The sequence below is a fragment of the Oenanthe melanoleuca genome, chromosome 2 (assembly GCF_029582105.1).
Source record: "Oenanthe melanoleuca isolate GR-GAL-2019-014 chromosome 2, OMel1.0, whole genome shotgun sequence".
Classification (NCBI taxonomy): domain Eukaryota; kingdom Metazoa; phylum Chordata; class Aves; order Passeriformes; family Muscicapidae; genus Oenanthe; species Oenanthe melanoleuca.
In genome coordinates, this window is record NC_079335.1 from 138745684 (window position 1) to 138759396 (window position 13713).

The window sequence follows — 13713 nt, forward strand, 5'->3', positions numbered from 1 at the left end:
AGCAAATGTTCTTGTTCGCTTACTCTGTGTGACTTTTGTGTAAATTGTAAACCTTATCCATTTAAGAAATGGGCAATGTTAATACACCAAGTGCTACTGAAAACAGCAGTGGTCACTGAAGTAGCAGCTCCTGGTTAAACAGAGGTTTGCTCTGGGGAGGTGGTGTTCCTGCTCTTCAAATACTGCAGCACTGTTCTGGGAATATCATACTGCTCAAAGGACTTGCTTGTTAGTGCAACACTTTTCACTGTAGCTGCTTTTTCTACAGTGAGGAGAACTCCTGCAGTTCCTCCAAGATCCCATGTGTTCTTGGCCTCCCATAAGAGGATGTGCCTTGTCAGCCCAGCTGGCACACACATGAATCTGTGCCAGGTGTGCTGGATGCACAAAGAACAGGTCCTTTCTGTCTAACTCTGGCTTCAAACCTCTTTCCTTTCAGATGTCCACACAGAAGCAGTGCAGGCAGCCCTTGCTAAACATAAAGAAAGGAAAATGGCAGTCCCCATGCCCTCAAAACGACGTTCATTGGTGGTGCAAACATCAATGGATGCCTACACACCTCCAGGTGAGTATCTCTCCATTTTTATGAGAATTTAAAAAATTCTTATAAATTCTTTCTGCTGCTAATCTGTAAGCATAGATAGTAATGGAAATGTCAATTGATGCACACCCAGCTTAACTGAGGTATGTTTGAAGAGAAGGTGATCTGAGTAGTGGAAAAGTCAACAAGCACAGTTCACATGATTGCTTTGCCCTTAGTGAAATCTTAGCTTCCACTGGTCCTTTTGGGCTTATAGGGACCTAACTATGGCCAGCTTGTCATATTTTATGATTGTCTAAGTTCTTCTTACTTTTCTAGTTTATTCCCTAACAATGTAATGCAACATTGTCTTAGCAATTAGTTGTGCCATTCCTTTTCAAGTTTATCTGCTCTTTTATCTACTAGACTGTGAAAATACTTCATATCTCATGCTTCTCATACTCACTGAATCCGGTTGAGACTCCCATTTCACTGAGGATTGGACTTTGTACAAATAGAAAAGTGTCTCACAGACTTTATGAAGTGAGCTTGGGAAAGCCCTTTTTATATTCTCTGCTGGCTGGAGATCTTCAGGAGATTCTGTGTTTAACATTATAAAGGAAGACTTTAATAATCTTTTTTTTCTTTTTTTATTTTTTGTACAGTAATACTCACGCCGTGACCTTAGAGCAGGAGAGGTTCATGGTTAGCAGGGCCTTTAGTACTGCAGTGTTCTCATTATGTTTGCCTGCCTTCCTGAGATTATCTTAATGGCACTTTCTGGAAAATTTTGATATGAATAGAAGTTATTTCTATTAAGAAAATCCCTAATCACTGCAAGCTAACAAGCTGTTTTTAATTACTAGATACTTCTTCTGGTTCAGAAGACGAAGGCTCCGTACAGGGCGACTCCCAGGGAACTCCCACCTCAAGCCAGGGGAGTATAAACATGGAACATTGGATCAGTCAAGCGATCCACGGCTCTACCACATCAACCACTTCCTCCTCCTCTACACAAAGTGGAGGCAGTGGTGCTGCACACAGACTAGCTGATGTTATGGCTCAAACACATATAGGTCAGTATACAGATGTGTTGAGTGTGTCCAGTTTAACATGAATTTTGACTCTCACTGTATAGCTGATGCTGCTCTATGAAGTCTTACAAAAATCTTTCCTGTGCTTCTTCTTTGCTTTTTAATATTTATATATATTATATGGAGAGATAGTCCTATGTTCCTATTTCAGGAGGGAAAAAAATAGCAGTTTAGATTTGGGGTAAAATGACGTCATGGCAAATAGAGTCTAGCTATTGGTTATCAAATATCTTAGAATGTACAGTTGCCTGACTTACATTACTTATTATTAAGGTCTCTGTAGGATTCATCAGTAAGGAAAATCAGTGCATGCATCATTAGGGATTGCTTGCATATGAGTTTCCCCCACTGTTGCACCACTTTAATTACATAGCTTGAGTGATTTTTGATAATTCTGTTAACAGTAGTCCTCTTAAACATATTTTTTTCTGCCCTTAATTGAATTTAGAATACTTGAACTGGGATTCTACTCTGTGGGAGAGATCATTATATAGCTTCAGAGAAGGGAGCTGTTATTATTAATAGCTTGTTTATTTCCTTTGAAAAGATTCTAGGAAGTCAAAGCTTTCCCTCCATTAGGGCTAAGCTTCACAGACATTATTTCTGAATATTGTGTCATTGACACTGGTCTTTATTAACATGAGGCAGCTATTTGATTGGCTATGTGGAAAGCAAGGCTTGGTTTCTGTTCACTCTTCAGCTACTTATCATACAAGGCCTTTGCTTTGGGTAAGTAGTTGCTGGGTGTGTATTTTGAGCTCTCACTGAAAATCCGTTGCAGTCTTTGTTGGAACAGATAAAACAATCTTACTACTGTCTTACTACAGTTTTGTGTGACTGTTCTTCAGGTGACATTTCCTTTTTAAGTATATGTAATGAGATACATGAAAGCATCTTCAGTGTTCCTGATTTTATGTGCTGGAATGGGAGTACATATCTCTTGGTTTTTGCTATGAGTATAGCTTGATGGAACACCTGTATTTTCAGTAATCCTCTCATCATGATCTGGAATTGCTGAATTGCTGTCAGGGGAAAAACTTGTATTGTATTCATAAATTCATGCTAAATGAATGCTTAGAACCTTCTTTTAGAAACACATACATTGGGAACACATTAATCATTGCATTTGATTATTTTCTGTGACTTCATCTTGAAATGCTACAGGAAATTATAGCATAGAGAATTAAATTTATCCAAACTCTGAAAGGTTGCATTACTCACATACAAAGTCTTAATGTGTCTTTAAATATAGCTTCTTTGTAATTTGACATTTTAGTAATTTTAAATCTGGCACAGTAAATCTTCTTTTATAATCACTGAGTATGTGGTAAATAATACAGCATTTATGGAGCTAAATTAAGATGACACTATTCTGCAGAAGACAGAAACTACTATTTCTTATACATGTTTTATTGTGCCTTGAGTAGAAAGATCTTGCCTTTGAAAGAAGCAATTGAGCTTACCTCAGTGTATGCATATTTTCATTGATTCTGACAATTAGGCCTTAAATTGCATCTCTTCTTGGGCAGTAGTTGAGATGTAGTAATGTAAAGGTCATTTAGGTAGAAAATAACAGTGATGAGACTGGGATCTTATGGTTCTTATCAGTCATTGCTAAAATCACTAGAAATGTAAGAGAAACTGCACAGCTGATAACTATAATATGTATTTCTTCATGGGTGAGATGCATTCTTAAAGAATTTGAAATTAAATTGCTATTTTGTTTCTTTCCCATCCAAGAAGGTCGATTTTGCATTTTAATGTATTCTAAGAGGAAATAGATTTGAAGTATCCCCACAGAAAGCCTGGCTCTTTCCAAGGCAATGGACCAGTGATATAGATGAATAATAATCTTTGGTAGGAGAGAAAATGAGAGAGAAGAGTAATCCTGATCCTTAAGGGTCCTTGGCTATCAGAGACAGTTTGTTCTTGATCACACACAACATATGTTACCATGGCTTGATGTTTATTTGGTCCAGGGATTTATTTTCCAGTCTGCGAGAGAGAAATCAACTGTATATATGTAAGGTCATAATCTGAAGGTGCCAATTTTCAAAAATACAAATTCAAAGTGCAATGGTGAGACCTTAATGATAAATCAAAAAAGCCTTCCATTCTGATATCCATTAGGATTTTACCTCAAGACTGCATCACAGAATGAAAGAGAGATTTTTTTTCCAGTTTAAGAGTACTAATGCAGTCCTGAAAAGGGATTTGATAAAAAGCTTTGGCTGTAGTATAATCAGAGTTATCTTTGTGAATCATTTGGATAATTTGCATAAGCTATTATATGCTTTTAATGTTATACTGTTCATTTAATTTGACTGCTGTTACTTTATTGTGGCCAAAGTTCTAGTTCGGGATGATATCATTTAAATATGTATTCTCAGCTCTAAGATGCTCAGGGGTCTGCATTAAGCTACAGGCAAAATCTTTGGCATAGGTGTCACAGCTGTGTTCAGTAATTCTTGAATTTAGAGGTCAAACCAGTGATATATGTAAAATATATCTTTTTTTTCTACTGTGCACATCTCTAAGATCTTCAAGTTTTCATGTTTTGGTATTACATGGTTTGGATTTCTATGTATATAAAAATCAGGGACAGAAAGCCCACCCCAAAGCTCACAAAGGTCATGCAATGAAAATTACACAATTCTTGTCTATCATTATAAATCTATATAATCATCTCATTTCAAAGTTTTTATCCTATAGGTGCATTTAATATTTCTTTTATATGCTTCAAGTATGTTTCTGTTTGAAAATCAAAGGCTTCTATCCACATTAAAGGCTGCATAGATTGCTAATCAAATAAATATAAAACCATGTGCCATAAGCACAGCTGATAGTTTTCAGACAACTTTGAAATTCCTGTGTTTTGAGGGGGAATGTTAACTTATACAGGAGACTAGTTTAAAATACAATCTGTCACATCAAAACAAGAAAAACTCAGCTGATGGAAAGAGCTGCATCCCTAACTCTGGATTTCCCTTCCTTGACAACTAGAAGAGCCAGTTTATTTGGAAGTAAAAGCTGCATTTCCTTCAAGTACAGTGTTGCAGGAATGCTTTTTGAGTTCCTGGAGACTTTTCAAATATGTGGTGCTTATGTGAACTTCCAAACCTCCAGTGAAAGTGTTCCTCCACTTCTTTGCTTCTCCTCAGACGTGGGGCTTTGTCAGTGCACGTGCTCTATCCCTACATGAACGGCTCTGCTTTTTTGGGCCTTTTTGATCTTCATGGAATGGGGTAAATGATGTTGCTCCAGTGCAGAAATGAAGAGAGCCTTAACTGGAAACAGCTGTTCTGTCTGTGATCTCCTAATGCAAGGATATTGGAAGAGATGGGAATAGGAGGTGATGCAAATGTGCATGTTTGAGGGAGGAAGTGCTTTGAAGTCATGCAGCTGTCAGTTTCTACTTTTTAGTGAACAGATGTGTCAGGATCATGATTCTTAATGAAACCTCAAACAATTCTTCAAGTTACCTGACGTAAGACCACGCAGCTCTCTGCAGATTGACTGCAAATCCAAAGCTTGGATTGACTGTTCTATGCAAAAAAAAAAAAAAAAAAAAGGGTACATTTCACATCACATAACAATTATCTTTTTCTTTAGAAGTCATTCGGATCAAATCTTTGTCTGTATGATTTTCATTTCTCCAAGCCTGACTCTGAGACTCTAACTGACCGAAGATTTGTAAATCTAATGGATGAAATTTAGTGCTGTAGATACTGCCATGATAAAACATCTGTTAAGCAGATATTATAAAGGAACTCATCAAGACAAAGCTTAGTATTCCTCTTCTTCTGGGTAAAAGTAAATTGCAGCTGGGCTGCCAGGGCACTAGGACTCCTTGACTGAGCAGTGGTGGCTACCTTGGGAAGAGAGTTTCTTTTAAGCGGCTTCAATTGGGAGTGCTGTTTGTTCAAAAGGAAAGCTTTCTACAAAAGAGAAGGACTCTTGTTATGTTCTTTCGCCCTGTTCAGCACCATGTATAACAAAGAAGAATTTGGTTTTAAGCACAGAGTTCTGAAGGGAGAGCATCCCATATATCTTCTGCCCCATCCATTAAAAAAAATTAATCTGTAACTCCACTTCACTTTGCCTTGTAAAGTCTGAAAGATGGAAATACTTCACTGGAAAGATGTAAGCAAATACAGCTCACTTTAAAAATACTTTCTCATGTTACTAATAGCTGACTAAGTGCAATTATTTTCTTAGTCATGCTCTCCTATATGCAAAGGAAAACTGTATTATAAGTAAAGAGAAGAAGATAAATATCAGCATTTTTAATTGACTTAGTTATTGACTAATACAATCGCAATCTATAAAGAGCTCTTGTCACTTAACAGGAAAGGGCAAAAAATTGTGCTGAGTCTAAAATAGTTGATAATGACAAGAAATTTAAAATGAGGACATTATTAAAGCAATTACTGGCACAAGCTTCATTGTTCAATCTATTGTACTTCAGTTGGTCACTTATAGCACAATACAAGGTGTTTGTTTCAGTAAAATTGTAACAATGGATGTGATCAGAAGCAAAAGCACCAACTGGATATTTGTAGAATGCAAGACATTTTTGAGTTGCTCAATAAAAGCCATTTTGTGTTTTCCTCAACCAGATAATATGATTGGATGATAGGATTGAGCCCTTATGATGTTTATGAATACAAACATTGAATAACAGCTGCAGATATTAATGTCATGTCTTAAATCTGCATGATGATTGGCTGTCAAATGTTACCTTTAAATGAGAGATATGCAAAATAAGCATCTATTAGCATCCTTTTCCTGTATGTATAGCCAAAACGATTTGTTTTCTGTGTTGATGGTGCATAAATTTGGATTGAATGCACAAGAATCACAATGTTTCAAAGTTCAAAACTCATAAAAATGAAAGTGCTTTAAAATTATCTTTGAGATTAAATTTACTGTAGAAGTTAGTGTTCTAGTACTTACAACACCATAATGCTTAAAGATAAGGTTTAATAAGAAGCACATCTTGAAAACAGTATTGGAACATGATGACGTTTTTCCAGAATTTTTGCATTTTTAAAGACTTTTACCCTATTGTTAAATAGAATGCATTTCTCTTCACTTCCATGGCAGCAGAATGAAGACCTGCCTTCTTTTGTAACTTAGAGGCTGCTGGGGATCATTTATGTCAATTGAAAGAAAAGTTGTTATTTGCTTGTGGCGTTTATCTCCATCTAATCTAATGTGGATAAAAACCTGCAAAAATTTATGGGACAACCTATAAAAATAGTACAAATACACAGGAAATACAGACTCAGACTTAAAAACATGGGAAGATGAACTGTGGTAGCATGCTGAGTTATCAGGCCATGAAAGAGAAAGATTATCTCTGTGGAATTGTTCAGCAGTGCTGGCATGAGTCAGACCAAATCGTGTTTGCCTTCTGGAAGGCAAGGCTTTGTTATGCGGAAGAATTGAAATATCTCTGTCTAAAAATAGTAGACAAGCAAGTGTCCATGAAGAATGCAAAGTTCATGTTTCTTTACATTTTATTTCTTGCCTCTGGTTTCCAAACCTGCTATGATTGACTTTCTTCCTTTCTTAACTGAAACTGACATATTCAAAATACAGAGGTTATAAAAGTGATATGCATTGACACTTGCAAGTGATTGACAACATGCTGTGTTCTTTTGACTTAGAAAAACTAACACAATAATCCACGAGAAGTGTATTTGTCTGGGTCTTTTCTATTTGCAGATGTCCACAAGCTTTAAGTAAAATCAGATGTCAGTGGAGAACATACAACCTAATTGTATCATTCTTTTAGCCTATTGCCTATGTGCTTGCAGCCCTGTTTTAATCAGTGCAAACTTTATTTATTAAAATTATGCTACACACTATAGTTCAGCATAATAATTTTGTATTCATTAACTTTAACACCTGTCCATATATTGGAGAAAAAACCCTCAAATGGTCTCCTTTCCTCTCTGCCTTTTGCTTTTCTGCCCTTTAACATTAGAGGTACATGGTTAAACCTTTTAACTTACTTTTCACAGAAAATCATTCTGCCCCTCCAGATGTTACCACTTACACCTCAGAACACTCAATACAAGTAGAAAGACCACAAGGATCAACGGCACGGGTGGCACCAAAGTATGGCAACGCTGAGCTTATGGAGACTGGTGATGGTATGTCACAAAGCACAACTGGGGTTGTTTGACTATCCTGACCTTTTTAGTGGTTACTTTATGCATCTGCTTTTGTTTTTGGGTCTTCTTCATGGTTTTTTCCCAGGCAGTTTTCACTTGTAAACACAAAGTTGCAGGACCTTTATGACTGTAAAATAACCTGATGTCAATGAAAATAGCACAGAGAAATATTTCTTAATCAGCAGAGCTGACTCCCCATAGAAACTGTTTGGCAAAAAACCCCAGGGAATCTCTTTAGATTTGCATTTATCATGCTGCCTGGTTACAGCTAATCTGTTTTTTTAAAATGGCAAAGAATGTGACATGCTAGGATGGCTAAATCTTGAAAATTGACATTCTGTGAGTTTGTGTTTTGTTTTTCATTTTTGCTTCTTTTTTTTTTTTTTTTTTTTTTTTTTTTTTTTAAAAAACAGTTATTTGTAAACCCTTCCTTATATATACCGCTCCTCTTTTCTAAAACTTACCAAACAATATTTCAGCACAGCATGGCATTGTTGACCAAGTGTACTGCATCTAAACTTAAGTAGCTTCAGCTCTAAACACCACTTGATTAAAGTTCTGGAGCCAACCTTATGGAAGGGTAAGAAGATGAAATTCCTGCAATGCAGTGACAGAAAGCTATTAGTTCAGGAACAGCTGACATGCACATTGGAGAGGTTTTGCCCTCAACTAGAGAAAAGGAAAGGGGAGGTGATTGATGGGACTATATTATAAAAATAAGCCCCTTGCCCCAGGCTGCCTCTCAGAGCTGCATTTTCCAAAGTGCTGTATGGGCAAGCATGCTCCCTTTGGAGGTTGCTGGCTGCTGGGATTGGCTGTAGGGATGTTCAGAGAATACAGAGGCATGCTGAAGTAATACAAAATGTGAGCCATGTTTAAGATGGGTACTGGTACAGATGTCCCCTGCAGTATAAAAATAACCCAGAATAAATGGCAGGGCAGAGCCTGTGACCCACACTCCTCACCAGGCTGCAGTCTAGTCAGAGAATGTTGTATGGCCAATGATCATGGGGAGGGCCAGTGGCAGGTTTCTCACTGACCATTGCTGAGGTAATTATCTCAGGGTACTGACATTTGCTTTGGCAACACTTTTTCCATTGTGCTTCTCTCCCTCAGTCTGTGTGCTGTTTCCCCTCTAATTTTGCAACCTCACTCTGACAATATTGTATGTTTTTTTATTTACATTAGGCATCATTGTTCCTTTTTCCTTACATGTTTTGATGTTAAATACTTACGGTATGGCATGAAACTGTAGTTTGTGGTGACCTTGCAGTCCTAGACCTTTTCTTGCCCCACTTGATGTCTGGTGGGTGCAGCGTGGCTGTCAACTGATGTCTCCATTGATCCCTGTCCTGCAGGAGTACCAGTGAGCAGCAGAGTGTCAGCAAAGATTCAGCAGCTGGTCAATACACTAAAACGGCCCAAACGACCACCATTACGAGAGTTCTTTGTAGATGACTTTGAGGAATTGTTAGAAGGTAAAATGACTGTTTTTCATAAGGTTTGGGGATTGCTTATTAAAACTCTGTAAAATGTTTGTCTCTTACGTTGACTTACTAGACTTTCTAGTAAGCCTCAGTGGAAACTGCTGCTAGTAAACTTGGACATAGTGCTGTTGAGTTAAAAGTGTCTCTTGTTTGCTCAGCTCTTGGTTCTGCTTGCAAAGAAATGATAGAAGAGAGTGTAGGGAAGCTTTGCTTTGAGAACATTCAGCATTCTCATTGCTTTGGAACACCAATAAGAGAAAAGATTTTAATGAGGGAGCATGTTAAATGTTTTACAACATCCTTTGTGTAACAGTGAAGTATGAAAAATGAACTAAATGTAAGATAGAAACAAAGATAAAGTCTATAAATGGAACTTTTTTTAAAAAATACCAGGACTTTGAGAATTAAGATTCACCAGTATGTGGAAATTTAAATAGTCTTCACAGGAATTTATAAGAAAACATGTAACAGAACATGACTTAAATCAATCTGTTACTTGTTAAGGTATATTTTTGTCAGTAGTTCTGCAGTTCATCTCATTACTGCATTTTTTTTCCAGGCAAAAGTATTCTCCATCTCTCTTTAGGAATAAAGAAAGGTTTACTATTTTGAAGATAAATATATGCATGCTGCCTCAGCAGTTTTCTTTCCCTTCTTGTAGAACAAGTGTAAGAACAAGAACTTTTCATTCCTGAGGTGCATCAATTGCTTGATCTGTGTTAAAGTTCACAGTAAATTATTCTATTTCTCTGTTGTTTCTCAATACCTTCTTATATGCTACTGTTTTCAGAACATTTTGCAAAGGTAGCTCATTCTCTTAATTGCACAGGTGTACACAGGGTATAGAATTTACATGGTAACTGTATATCTTTTCATAATCATAAGTTCAACAGCCAGATCCAAACCAGCCAAAGCCAGAAGGAGCTCAGATGTTGGCTATGCGTGGGGAGCAGTTAGGTGTGGTTACAAACTGGCCGCCGTCCCTGGAAGCAGCCTTGCAGCGATGGGGAACCATCTCACCCAAAGCTCCTTGCCTAACCACTATGGATACCAATGGAAAACCACTGTATATTCTCACATATGGTGAGCACTCTTCAAACTATTTGTGCTTTTATGTTTTCTGTACAGTGTGTGTAGTAAATGCATAGAGTGAAAAAAGACTCGTAATGATGCACCTATTCCATTTCTGAGTAGGAGAAGACAAGTCTGAAGCTGTTGATGTCTGAGTATGGGTTGATGAGATGTTATGGTGTGATTTATTTCAGACAGAGAAAAGAGCTGAGTAGATACACCCATGGAATAATAGATTATAAATTAAAACCACCTTTTAAATAGAAATGCATCTGAGGTCAGATTTTCCTGAAGATTAATGTCCAAAGATTAAAATCCATCGCCCTGGGATATCACCCAGGCTTTGTGCTGCAAAATCCTAACCTGGTCTACAAAATTCATCAGCTTCCTGAAGAAGTTAATAGTATTTTCCCCTTGTTATACTGACGTTGTAGTGTGTAGTATGAATTATTTCTCCAGATGGGTTAATTGTACAACTAGCAAATGTACCCCCTTGAAATAGATTTGCCAGGATATATTTTAGTGTGACCTTTGGTATGTTCATGTAGCTCAATGTGTACTGCCTGACAATGTATTGCAACCAGGAAAGGCCACATAAAAATAAGTATAAGGATATTTCTGACAAATAACTCCCGTATTGCTTATAATTTTGAGATGTTCAGGAGACATTTGGGAGATGTTCAAAGAAATTAATATGAATAACAGTCAGACTTTGAAAGTGAGTTGGAACATTTCTGTATGCTATTGATATGGGCATAAAAAATTATTTTGCTTTTTTTATTTCTACCTTCTCAGGGACTTGGAGTTCTGTGCAGAGAATGTTACATGCTGTGATATAGAGGTCTGTCTGTTTTGTTCAGTGCTGAACATTAATTTCCATTCAGGAGTCAGACTCAGTGATGATCTCTGGCCAAAAAGTTGTCTGCTGCAAATCTGGCACTGCAAATATAGGTAAAGGCTTTTAAAGCATAAGAGAACTGAGGGTCATGCATGAAACATTTTCCCTTCAGGTACTTCAGAGTTTATAAGTTACTTAATTTCAGGGGCAAACATACAATTCACCATTGATGAATGTTTTCCTTCCTTAAGGACATTTTCTTAACACTAGGGAAGAATTTTAAAGTTTGCAATTACATGTTTGCAGAAGCCATGTCATCTACTGAATGCCCTAAATAAATTGGACAGGAAAGGAAATTAAGCTGTTACAGAGATTCAGACCATTTTTCTGAACTTGGGATTCTGTCCAGAGAGTCTGAGCATATGTCCTGCTTTGCCTGAAGCTGTTGGGTGAGCAAATCAACCCAAGGAACATATCTGCATGGCTCATGAAGCCACCTAGCCTGCTTCTCTCTCCTAAAATAACTCTTTCCTCTTCTATATTGTCTGAATCTTGAGCAAAGTGGGGCTAAAATTGATGTTTTTTGCACCTTTCATTTGGCAGCACTTAAGGATGTGGTTTTCCTGTTGCCTTTCAGTAGTTTCCTGAGGTCAGAAAAGGATCAGGTTTTTTTTTTCCTTTTTTTTTGTCTTCTTTTTACAAACCAAAACATTTCACAGATTTGCTGAATTCTTCTCTGCTAGGTGCTTTTCATGCTGATATTCTTTTTCATGGGAAATGTTCATTCACTATGCCAAAGTAGTTTCCTTAAATGAAAACTGTATTGGAAATTTGCCTTTTGGAAACTGCTTTTGGAAAAAGCCACCTGCCATTTCACTGGTCACTTTTTGAATTACTTTGCTGTAGCTAGTCCACATTCTGTGCCTGCAATATTTTCTAGCAATTGCAGGCATGGCAGTTTTTAACTTGAAAATTAATGGAATTAAGACTTGAAATGATTCAAGACAATCCTACTCATGACTTTTTATCCTTGTGCATAGTTCCACTGGCCCTGGTAGTAATAAACTTTTGAAAGATGAGCTTAGCCACAATCCTACCACATGGTATTAATGTGACACTGAATTTCATCATGTTCTTGCTATGATCAGGTGACTAAAATTTTAATTATCAACCCTGACGATTTTCAGTAGCCTCAAGTTTGTACTCCACAGTTATTTTCAAGGTTTTTGTCAATTTAAAGAAATCAGCAGGAATTTTCATATATTTCACAAATATCCATGAATTTTAAGAATAATTCTAATTTTCCAGAGTTTTGGTTTTTGAGATGTTGTCATCACTTGCACCTCCTCTTGACTATTTTACCTCTATTTACTGTTTTGGCTTCAGTTTCTTCTCACACCCCCTTGTCTTCATGGAAATCCTCTTCCTTTATCCTCCAACTTTCCGGGTAAGAGGAGGCTTCTCTTTGATGTCTTTTTATTTCATTCTCAGTATCTTCTCCAGTTTTTTGTCCCTTCATGGGTGAATTGCAGGTGTGCCTGCTTATTCCATGCTTCTTTTTCCACCTTTCCAAGATGATTTCCAGGAGTGTCTCTGTAGCTATCACCTAGATCAAGACCCATTGGCAGGAGTTCTAATGCCCTTAACACCAAGTAAATTTACCTCCTCTTTTGTGGATGGTTGTAGACAATATTGCCTTCCCATCCATCTTTTGGGCTCTAACTAGAGTACCATACACAGCCCAGACATTTGTTTCTTTCTTAATTTTACAGCCATTCTGTGTCCAAACCTCACAGGTTATTTTAGGAAGAAATATTTTCAAATTGAGGCCTTTTGCTGCATCTACATGGTGAAACCTCATCCCATCTGTGACCTTGGTCTCAATTCTTACATCAGGCTCTCTTCTGGCCCTGAAAAACATAGTGCTGGCCTCTTGAATCTATCCAGGATGTTTTTCTATTTGTCCTCGGTGGCCTTGCATGCTGAAAAGGAGCTCTGAGAGTCCACAGAATTCTGCTTCTCCAAAGTCTTCCTCACAACTCCTTTGCTGTCCCTTCCAGAGACACCTCTGAGAGCTCAGAGCAGAGGCCAAGCTTTGATCTGCATGGATTTCTCCCCTAAGGGTGCTGATGTGGATATGTGTTAGTGTGGCTTTGGGTGGTGAGTGCTCTAGATTGTGGAGGGCTTCTGGACGAGAAGGAGAAACAGTTTAAAGAAGTTGCACTTCCAGCTGTTTTTTAAAACCATTGCTGCCCTCCCATTTCTCTACAGGAGTTCATCAAATTTGTAATGCCTTGTATCTCCTGCATCTTTTTCAGCACATTTTTTTGAGCTTCTTGTCTTTGTAGCATGTAAGGACTGTTTTTTTCCACGTGTCTCAGATTACTTTAGATAGAATAAATGTATAACTGCACTTGCAGACCTGATCCTTTTTTTCAAGTGTTTGAAGCAGTTTGCCTCAGTTCTTGAAGTTCTTCTCAGTGCCCCAGTTGTAATCTTTATTTAATGTATTCAAAATTCC

The 13713-nt window shown here is 37.4% G+C and overlaps 1 protein-coding gene across 4 annotated transcripts in view; it reads left to right on the forward strand.

Moving 5' to 3' along the window:
• DIP2C (disco interacting protein 2 homolog C) overlaps positions 1-13713 on the forward strand; it is a 306400-nt gene that overhangs the window by 192920 nt on the left and 99767 nt on the right. For 3 of the 4 annotated variants that reach the window (XM_056484528.1, XM_056484527.1, XM_056484531.1), the window contains 5 exons: positions 440-565; positions 1387-1596; positions 7644-7775; positions 9155-9274; positions 10169-10366. In XM_056484528.1, the coding sequence (XP_056340503.1) occupies positions 440-565; positions 1387-1596; positions 7644-7775; positions 9155-9274; positions 10169-10366 (786 nt within the window). The remainder of the gene's footprint in view (positions 1-439; positions 566-1386; positions 1597-7643; positions 7776-9154; positions 9275-10168; positions 10367-13713) is intronic. The other variant, XM_056484530.1, reaches the window with a different exon arrangement.